Here is a 10,437-nt window from a genome sequence, read left to right on the forward strand (position 1 = left end):
ACATGTTAATTACCAAATACTTTGTAGATGTTGAGATGCCTATCGAAGAATGAGGGCTGCATCCCAAAGGAGTAAGCTCAAGTAAGTTATATAGTGAATACTTATGATCAGACGCTGAGTTTTATGTTCCCCAAACCAAAGACTAGTGTCATCCATGTTAGTAATATTTTAAATATTATAGAATTTTCAATTCCTATTTTTAAGGAACATAAAGTGGTCATTAAGCCGTTATATTTTGTTTAACTGCATAGAGGTTATGAAGTAGTTACTAATTTTGTTTCCACGTAAAGCCCATTTATTTTTAAAACCGTGTGATGGCCAGACTTTATATAAGGGAATGAGTTACTCTCAGTCTTGATCACTAAGCCTACTCCTCTATTTAGAAAACTCACCTTTGAGTTTGAGTGAGTTAAGGTTTACAAAACAAAGTTGTGTTTGGATTTTAAAGCTATAATGGTAGGAGGTTCGCACATTATTTTTCGTTTTTACTTCTGTTGCTTTTGATCTGGAAGTGTTATTATGATGTTAATATAACATGTTTAGGTCATTTTTATACTGTTGTTTTATCTTTTTCTGATTGATGAGCTCCTTAATAGAGTGAGATGTCGTCTACTGGTACATATTCCTATCTGTCGAAGACATCAACATCCCACGTAACTTAGCCATAACTTGATACATATTGCCACAAGTAGAATGACCATTGGACCAATGAACTAATGACACAATGGACACATAATTAAGGCCCATCCAAGTTAGGACCCACGACTAGTAAAATATTACTTTAATCAAGTTTTGACGTCACTTTTGACATTAATCATATTTTGATAAGAATCTAACTTAAAGTATTGACTTGAGTATGAAGAATCTTCTACATGTTCGTTTTGTAGAAATGAAATATCGGGAGGATAAAAGAGGTTTGAAAGATCGAGTAAGAGAAGTATTTGAAATGGAAGAAAACTCCTCAAAATACCTTCTACTTTGTAAATACATGTTAATTGCAAACTATGTTTGGACTAAATTTTTTGGAATATTAAAAAATGCTTTAAAAACTCAAAAAGAGTTAAATCATTGAAGATGTTTTAAATAACAGCAGCTCTTTGCTTCCTTTTCTTTTTACCCCTTTATCCCCTTTCTTACGACTCGTGGCTTATGTTGTAGTGAAAAAAATTTCTATTGCCTTTACCTTTTTTTCTTCTTCTTATTCATCCCTTATTTATATAGTTATTTAGATATATAAAATAAAAAATTGGAAGGTGGAAGGCCATGTAAGCGTTCTAAGCTCTGTCGGTGGACATCATAAATATTTTTAATGGCTTTGAAGATCCGTTTTTGTTGTTTTCGTTTTAATTGGCCTTTTACACAGTTATTAAGTTCGACATATTAATTTTATTAATAAACTTTGTATTTTCATTTCACTGTTTTCTCTATTCACATAATGTTTTGTTCTATGAAAATGCTAATAATACTCTCTCAAACAACGCTTTGTAATGGAATTCTTTTACAGAAATTACAAACTGTGGCGATGACAACTCTATTGAAAAATAAAGTTCAACAAAATTTATAATTGCTAAATTTAAATTAATAAAAAAAGGTTAGAAAAATAATGATGCCAATACTCCTATTCTACTACGTATTAGAAATCAAATTCACAACTATGCTATCCAGGCATTGTGTAAAAGATCATTGATTGGTGCCTTCATTCAAAAAAGCGATTTAAAAAGTAGATTGGAATTAAATGATCATTTTAATTTGAGAATTGTTAATGATCATCATTGTTGCGCGTGAGATTTTGTAGAATTCATAAGATTCCAACTCTAGAAAGAGAAAATGGTGAAGCATTAAAAGATTAATAACAATCCAACTTTGATTCACTCAAATCTTCCACCACAACGAGCATTTAACAACTCCAGGAGTTATAACTAGAGTTATCTCTTCCGATTTTTACCATGCAAATTATGAATCTGTAGATAACAGCTGCATGTGTACTATTCAATGACTAAAAATGAACTAATAAAGTATAGAAAATAGTAACGGAATCAGCAAAACACTGCAGGGAAGCAACACATGTTTGAGAGATAGTTTGTTGCAGAGACTAACATAAGGGATAAGAAAAGCAAAAACATATAAGAAAAAATACATTGAGCACAGGTTCTTCTGTTCTTTACAGTTAAACTATGTGGTGTATTATGAATTCATGCATCTTCACCGCCCAGTGTATTACATAAATGGTGATAGAATCCTATTGTCTGTGTACCATTCTTCAATGTCACTATTCACAAGCCAGTTTTGTGTCAAAGCTAGTCAAGCAAATGGCAAAAGCTTGAAATGCAGAAAGGGGATATCTATAGTCCATAGTAAAGATGTCCTTGCCAACCTTGCCAAACTGAAGAATAATCTTGTCATGATCAGACTGAGGTGGCTGTGATGTCGGTGGTGGTGGAGGAGGAGCACCACCACTGGCTGCCGGTGGCTGTGTTGCAGCAATCAGCTGGAAATTCTTTACAGATGCAACAGTCACCCTTCCCCTGAAGTTGAGGCACCAACACTGCAGCTGCTCATGCCATCTTGGAGCTTTGTTTTTAAGAACCAGAGGCATGTCCTTTCCTTGCTCCTCTTCATTTCCTGCCACAACTATGTCTGAGAACCTAGAACTGCTAAAATCAGTTGAGCTGTAAATTGATCTAGCAAAGGATATGCTCCTGAAGGAATCTTCCAGCGCACGCGGAAGAAGCTCAGGCTGGCCGGGCACGGTGCTACCAGGCTCAAGGGCTGAAACAGGGATTGAGTGCATGGTGCAGTTCATCCTGCGGGGGCCCCTAGTACCAAGGACATTCAACTCATACGTGATCTGGGCAATATTGTAGCTGCCACTAGGAACCTTGGGAGAAACCTTTTTGGAATTAAACCTTCGGCTTCGACCTGGAGAAGACAATTGAGCGTTGTTGTAGGGAGGCTGTGTATCATAAATTATGAACTTGGTGCCAAGAAAATTGGACCTGAAATGAGGGAAATGACAGACTATAAGTTCATACTTCCAGAAAAAGATACAGAAAAAGTGGTTTCAATACCAGAGAGTTGAAAGATCTCAGATGAGTACGAAATTTAATCATCATCAATGCCAATGATCATATTAAAATTCACAGGAACTAACTTTTCAGGAAAAAACAAGTTGAAAGATTTAGTTAGTTTTGATGTCATTCAAAACAGGAAACATGTATCAGTAAAACTTCATGATTTGACACACAATGCATGCTGCGAAAATTAACAATCCCATAAGAACATACCTCAGTTTTCCAATGTAAGTGCTACTGGATCTTGATATGTTGTCCGCGTCCATTGATATAATATACTCTGTGCAAGTCGTTCTTCTGGTCCTTTTTGCAGAAAGAAGAAACTTTCCATTTTCAACTAGCAATGCTGCAAGAAGAGTTATGAATTCAAAACATATCCCAGAAAAAATGACAACCAAATCCAAAAATCTTCTCACTGTACATTTACATGATATAGATGTATAGTAACAGCCATGTAATGTGTCCACTAAAGTATGGAAATATGCCACATGTTACAAGCGAGCATAGCAAAGAATTATATCAATACGCTAAATGTTACAAATAAAACTAGTTTATTTGTTCAACGCCCAAACCTAAACCTTTCTAGTTTAACTACATGAAGACAACAAATTAACAGAAGGCAATAACATCGAACTAACTAGCTCAATCTTTTACAAACACATTTGAGTTTTGATGAAATAAAATAAACAATTACCACTCTGACAAGGAAATGCTTAGCTTAGCAAGATCTAGTTGGTGGTAAAACAAAATCATATATTTTAGTAGATTAGGTGGTCACCAACTTTTAGATATTAAACTAATAACCCAGTGATCCTGTACTCTAGAAAGACACACATCATCAAATTTTGCAGGATGAACCAATCTTGGACAAAACCAGATTCGGTTGGTCCACAAATCTTGAACAAAAATAAATTTACAAGCATAAGATAAATCATTTGCTATTAAGCAAAATTACAAATCCAGGAACCAATAACTTCAACAATGAATGATAAATCTGATTAGGCCGTAATGGAAATAATATAAACAGACCATAAATTAAACTGCGCCATCCAATAAATTACTTCATATATAAATTCAAACCAATCAAAAAGGAAATCAGACAAACTCCTGTATGGATTTTCAAAGTAAAAACTGAGCTCACCAGGACTCAGACAAAGGAATAGGTGGTATGTCAGATTAGATTTGTCTCTCTTGATGAAACACTGAATGGCCCCATCCCTTGAACCAGGCTGCAAAACAAGAATCAATAGAATATCATATGGGCAAAAACTCTCGTATAAACCAGTTCTCTAGAATATATCTTGAACATAGGATAGAAGATAAAAAAAGTCTCACCTGCTTCAGGGAGACTGGGAAAGTAATCTTCCCACAGAACTCAGGACTGGTAACAATTTCTTTGCACATTTCTCTCCAGGACTTGCACACTGCAGCACATGCAACCACATGCTTCCGAGAAGGCCATGTTGTCTCACTTTCTTCCAATCTTCTAATAACATCGCGAAGAAGCTCAGGGGGAAGGCTAGCCCACCTGCTATTCTGTATAACAGGAGGGCGTTCATGCACCTCATGGACTGAACTATTCGACTTGCTGCCACCAGAAAACCTCAAGTCAAAACTCCGCCTTGACAAGCTTCCAATCCCGTCCCTCACATCACGAACAATGCTGCGGAAGGACATTTGCTACAATACACTAACACCACAACAGTTTTATGTACCAACAGCACTTAGTTCATAAGGCTCCAATATCCACTCTATTCAGATGTCACAACTCTCAATTAGAAGAGTCAACAGCTGCAAATCAACAAAAACTTTAATTTAAATCCAGCTTCAATGCTTAGTTATTAAGAAATAAAAGTAACAGAACATGGATAGAGAAAAGCACAAAGAGGGAAAAGGAAAAAGAAAACACAAGAGAGAGATTCTCATGAAAAGAAAGTTTCACATGACCCTAAAGTTTAAAGCGGCCTAAAATTTCAGACTTTTGTCAGAATCATATTTTAAAACATTATCTCAAACAGTTGAACCTCTAAATCTAACTTCTTAAGAGAGAAACAAACCCTAGTCAGAATCTTACAAAAAAAATTGTGTTTGTATCAACCAACCTACGATTCCTCACAAAGGGAGAGAAAGAAATAAAATTAGAGTCAAAACTGAAATTAGAGTATCAGTAGTTATTAACTATAAAGCCCAACACATCCAATTCATCTTAAGACAGATACCTCAAATTTCCTGAACCTCCAAGAATGTCTCGCATGCGCAAGAGCAAACACAAACCACAGAACGCCGAAAACGAGAAATTGTAATTCACATATTACAAACTTCAAATACCAAACACACTGAGAAATAAGGCCTTCTGCCCACCCTAATAATAACAAAAGATCAGTATAAAACAAAAATAAAAACAACAACACCACCACCAGTAATACTAATAAAAAACAACCAGAAAACAAATTAAAAATATCAATTCAAACTACAAAACAGATAAGTCAAAGAAAAGAAAACACCCAGAAAGGTCACCAAAATAGACCCAAATGAAAATTCCACACAACTCAGACTACAAAAAAGAAAAAAGGAAACTTTCAAAGAACCTAGAAGAGCAAACTTACGAAAACTGTTAGTTTGACCAAGAAGAATTCTGGGTCAACACTCCCATCACCGTTCAGAAGAAAAAAAAAAGAAAAAATAGTAAACAAGAGTACTACAATCAAAAAAGAAGAATCAAATACAAAAAGACTAGAAAGTTACCATTCAAGAAAAGAAGAACAAGATCAGAGTAAGAAGAAGAACTCAGCGCCTGAAGGTCCAAGAAGCAATTTTTCCTTTCTCTTTCCTTTTCCGTGTCTGTGACACAACCTCTGACTCCTAAAGAGACGCACTCACTGCATTTATTAATGCCCACCAAGAAAGAAACTACTACTACTATACTATTATTATTATTATTTTATTAACTGCTATAAATGCTGCTTAATTAATTAATTAATCATTAACAATCACCATTGAGGGATTATAAAATTGACAAAAAGTTTAATAATTAAGTAAGTTAATTAAAGTTAGCACCAACTTGGTAAGGCGTTGTTACCTGTGGTTAAACGAATTACGGTTTCACCCTTGACAGTTGACTTTAATTAGTGGTGTCCGAATGCGAAGTCCAAACTACGTTAACCGAGTAACGGCGTGTTAGTGGAAAGTGGAGGTGGGATACAGTGCGAAGTGATCCAGCGGAGTTACGGTGAGCACGCGACCAATATAAAAATTTTATATTGTTTATAAATTTTATTTTCTAATAATGTGTGCACATATTATTACAACTATTTTATGAATTAATTTTTAAAGTAATATTTACTTTAAAATTAAAAATTAATTTAAAATTAATAATAAAAAGTAACTAAAATATTTCTATATAATGTAAGTGATTAATTTAAATTCTTGTTCACAGATTAATTAAAAAATTTTATTCATGATAAAAACTATTTTAGATATTAATAACTTTTAGTTTATAAAAATATATATAAATTAGTCAAATGTTGTAACTATTAATTTTTATACTTTAAATTTGATTACTATTTAATAATTTTTTTAATATATATTTAACTAAAGGATTGTTTGAATACGTAAAAGATGTTATATATATATATATATATATATATATATATATATATATTCATAAATAATATAAAATATCAAAACTACGAGTTTAAATTCATTCATAATGTAATTACATCTTTCAAATCATTAGTTATATTGATAATCATTCATGTACTAAACATTAATTATTTATTGTATCTTTTCAAAAATAAGTAATTAATGTTTAGTACATGGATGATTATCAATATAATTGATGGTTTAGAAGGAGGTGATTAGATTATGAAAGTTAAATTCGTAGTTTTGATATTTTATATTGTTTATGAATTTTATTGTTTAATAATGTGGTTCATGATATTAAAATTATTTTGCGTATTACTATTTCAATTAGTTTTTAATTTGAAATTACATACTAATTTAGATTTATTAATAGTAAGTAACTAAAACATTTGTATATAATCTTAGTGACTAATTTAAAACTCTGGTTCACAAATTATTATAAGTTTTTATTCACAATAGAAATTAATTTAAACTTTAATAATTTTTATTTTATAAATTTATATCTAAATTAGTCAATATAGTAACTAACTATTTTTATACTTTAAAAATGATTTATATTTAGTGATATTTTTGCACTATATATTTAATTTAATTGAATGAATTTTTGAATATGTGAACTATGTTATTATATATATATATATATATATATATATATATATATATATATATATATATATGTTCTAAGAGTTGAAAAACTACAATAAGCAATTAATGTTTAGTATGGAGATGATTATCAATATAATTGATAGTTTGGAAGGATGTGAGTATATTATGAATGTTTAAATTGTAGTTTTGGTATTTTATGTTGTTTATGTATTTTATTCTTTAATAATGTGGTTCATGACTTCACACACTATTACAATTATTTCAGGAATTAGTATTTAAATTAGTTTTAGTTTGAAATTATACACTAATTTATATTTAATAATAATAAGTAACTAAAACATTTGTATATAATGTTAGTGACTAATTTTAAACTCTAGTTCAAAAATTAATTATAACTTTTTATTCATAACAGTTTGTATATAATGTTAGTGACTAATTTAAAACTCTAGTTCAAAAATTAATTATAACTTTTCATTCATAACAGAAACTATTTTAAATATCAATAAATTTTAATTTATAAAATAAATTTTAAATTAGCCAATACAGTAACTAATTGTTTTGTACTCTAAAATTGATTGTTATTTAATGATTTTCGTGTAGTGTATATTTCATTGAACGATTATTTGAATACGTGAAAGATGTTATCAATTGAATTTATATATATATATATATATATATATATATATATATATATATATTTGTACTAAGGGTGGAAAAAATACAAAGAATAATTAATTTTTTGTATGGAGTTGATTATCAATTTAGTTGAGGATTCGGAAGGATGTGAGCATATTATTAACGTTAAACTTGAGGTTTCGATATTTTATATTGTTTTTGAATGTTATTCTTTAATAATGTAGTTCATGAGTTCACAGATTATCACAATTATTTTATGAATTAGTATTTAAATTTATCTTTAACTTGAAATTACATACTAAATTAGAATTCGTAGTAACTAAAATAGTTGTATATAATGTAAGAGACTATAATTTAAATCCTAGTTCACAAATTAATTATAATTTTTTGTTCATTATAGAATCTATTTTAGATAACAAGTTTTAGTTTATAGAAAGAGATATAAATTAGTTAATATTGTAACTAATTGTTTTTGTACTCTAAAATTGATTATTATTTAATGGAAAGATTGTTTGAATAAGTGAAAAATTTTATTAATTGAATTTATATATATATATATATATATATATATATATATATATATATATATATATTTATGTGTTTGTATTAATTGTGAAAAAGTACAAAGAGTAATTAATGTTAAGATGATTATTCATATAATTGATGGTTAGAAATGATGTGAGCATATTATCAATGATAATATCGTAGTAGTTTTGGTATTTAAAGTAGGTCCTCGTATTGTAAATGTTATCGATTAGGTCCTTTATTATGAAAAATTGAATCAATTTAGGCCTTACCGTTAGTTCCATACTAACACCGTTAAAGGGGGTGACACGTGTCAGTTCGTGGTTTTTTTGAATTTTTTAATTATATTTTTATTATTTTTATTTGTATTTTTTATTTTATTTTTTATTTTTTTAAAAGTAAAATTTAAAATGTCACGTGTCAAACTGATAGTGTGCCACGTGGCAATGGTAGTGTGACATGGCACTAACAGTGCCACATGTCATTGTCAGGCCACGTGTCATTGCATTAGTCTCAATTTGGTCCCTGTATTTTTATTCTGTTGCAATTTGATACCTGTATTTTTATTTTGTCTCAATTTAGTCTTAATTTTAAAAATTAAACAATTTTTTCCCTCCTCAAATTCAAACAAAATTTAAATTGTATATAAATCTTAACAAATATTTTTATTAAAATTAATATTTTTAATAAATATTTTTAACAAGATTAAGTTTAATTATATTTATATTTACTTAATCATAGAAATGTTAATTATGTTATTTAAATATATCTATAAGGGTTTAAAAAAAAAGAGTGACATAATATGCTGATGTTATGTTATGTTATTTAAATATATACAATTTAAACTTTGTTTGAATTTGAGGAGGAAAAAATTGTTTAACTTTTAAAATTAAGACTAAATTGAGATAAAATAAAAATACATGGATCAAATTGCAACATAATAAAAATACAGGGACCAAATTGAGACTAATGCAATGACACATGGCCTGATAATGACATGTGGCACTGTCAGTGCCATGTCACACTGCCATTGTAATTTATGTGATTCATGAGTTTACACATTATCATAACGATTTTATTTAAATTAATCTTTAATTTGAAATTACATTATAATTTAGAATTAATAATAGTAAGTGATTAAAACATTTGTATTTATTCTCGGTGATTAATTTAAACCTTAGTTCAAAAAATAATTATAATTTTTTTAATAATTTTAGATATCAATAATTTTTAATTTATAAAATGATATATAAATTGGTCGATAGTGTAACTAATTATTTTTGTACTCTAAAACTGATTGTTATTTAATGATTTTATTGTAATATATATTAAATGAAAAGATTGTTTGTGTGTGTCTGTGTGTTTGTATGTGTCTTTATGTGTGTACTAGAAGTGAAAAAAAAACAATTAATGTTTATATGGACATGATTATCAATATAATTGATGACTCGAAAGGATGTGAACATATTATTAATGTTAAACTCATAGTTTTGGTATTTTATATTGTTTACTAATTTTATTCTCTAACAATGTAGTTCATGAGTTGATACATTATCATAACTATTTTATGAATTAGTATTTAAATTTGACTTTAATTTGAAATTACAAACCAATATAATAATAAGTAACTAAAACATTTGTATATAATGTACGTGTCTAATTCAAACCCTATTTCAAAAATTAATTATAAGTTTTTATGCATAATTAAAGCTATTTTAAATATTAATAATTTTTAGTTTATAAGTTTTTATTCATAATTAGCCAATATCTTAATTAATTATTTTTGTACCCTAAAATAAATGGTTTTTTGATTAGTTATGTGAAAAATGTTATTAATTTAATATATATATATATATATATATATATATATATATATATATATATATATATAAATTGTCGAAAAAGGACAAAGAGTAATTAATGTTGAACATGAATATGATTAAACATATATTTAATG

General features: G+C 28.9%; 1 protein-coding gene across 3 annotated transcripts; it reads right to left on the reverse strand.

Annotated features, from left to right (window-relative positions):
• Positions 1 to 2,105: 2,105 nt before the first annotated feature.
• On the reverse strand, positions 2,106 to 5,972 carry LOC124845841 (tubby-like F-box protein 8). 3 transcript variants are annotated; one of them, XM_047323023.2, is made up of 6 exons: positions 5,817 to 5,962; positions 5,291 to 5,433; positions 4,407 to 4,862; positions 4,213 to 4,300; positions 3,285 to 3,417; positions 2,106 to 2,996 (listed from the first exon to the last, which is right to left on the reverse strand). In XM_047323023.2, exons 3-6 carry the CDS (start codon positions 4,746 to 4,748, stop codon positions 2,270 to 2,272), a joined length of 1,290 nt encoding a protein of 429 aa, XP_047178979.1. In that variant the 5' UTR covers positions 4,749 to 4,862; positions 5,291 to 5,433; positions 5,817 to 5,962; the 3' UTR covers positions 2,106 to 2,269. The 3 variants fall into 3 exon arrangements, with proteins under 3 accessions (XP_047178979.1, XP_047178978.1, XP_087969602.1); XM_047323022.2 differs by lacking the exon at positions 5,291 to 5,433 and having other exon boundaries at positions 5,817 to 5,972; XM_088113476.1 differs by lacking the exons at positions 5,291 to 5,433; positions 5,817 to 5,962 and adding an exon at positions 5,678 to 5,732.
• Positions 5,973 to 10,437: the final 4,465 nt, after the last annotated feature.

Source organism: Vigna umbellata, chromosome 4 (genome assembly GCF_029865625.1).
Source record: "Vigna umbellata cultivar VRB3 chromosome 4, Vumbellata_1.0, whole genome shotgun sequence".
NCBI classification, from domain to species: Eukaryota; Viridiplantae; Streptophyta; class Magnoliopsida; order Fabales; family Fabaceae; genus Vigna; species Vigna umbellata.

Bases quoted from the DNA above. Each gene is read 5' to 3' on its own strand.
- LOC124845841 (XM_047323022.2), bottom strand. From the start codon at position 4,748: ATGTCCTTCCGCAGCATTGTTCGTGATGTGAGGGACGGGATTGGAAGC. The intron at 4,301-4,406 runs GTGAGACTTTTT...CTTGTTTTGCAG, and splicing joins TCCCAGTCTCCCTGAAGCAG to CCTGGTTCAAGGGATGGGGC. The intron at 2,997-3,284 runs GTATGTTCTTAT...CCCTCATTTCAG, and splicing joins ACTTACATTGGAAAACTGAG to GTCCAATTTTCTTGGCACCA.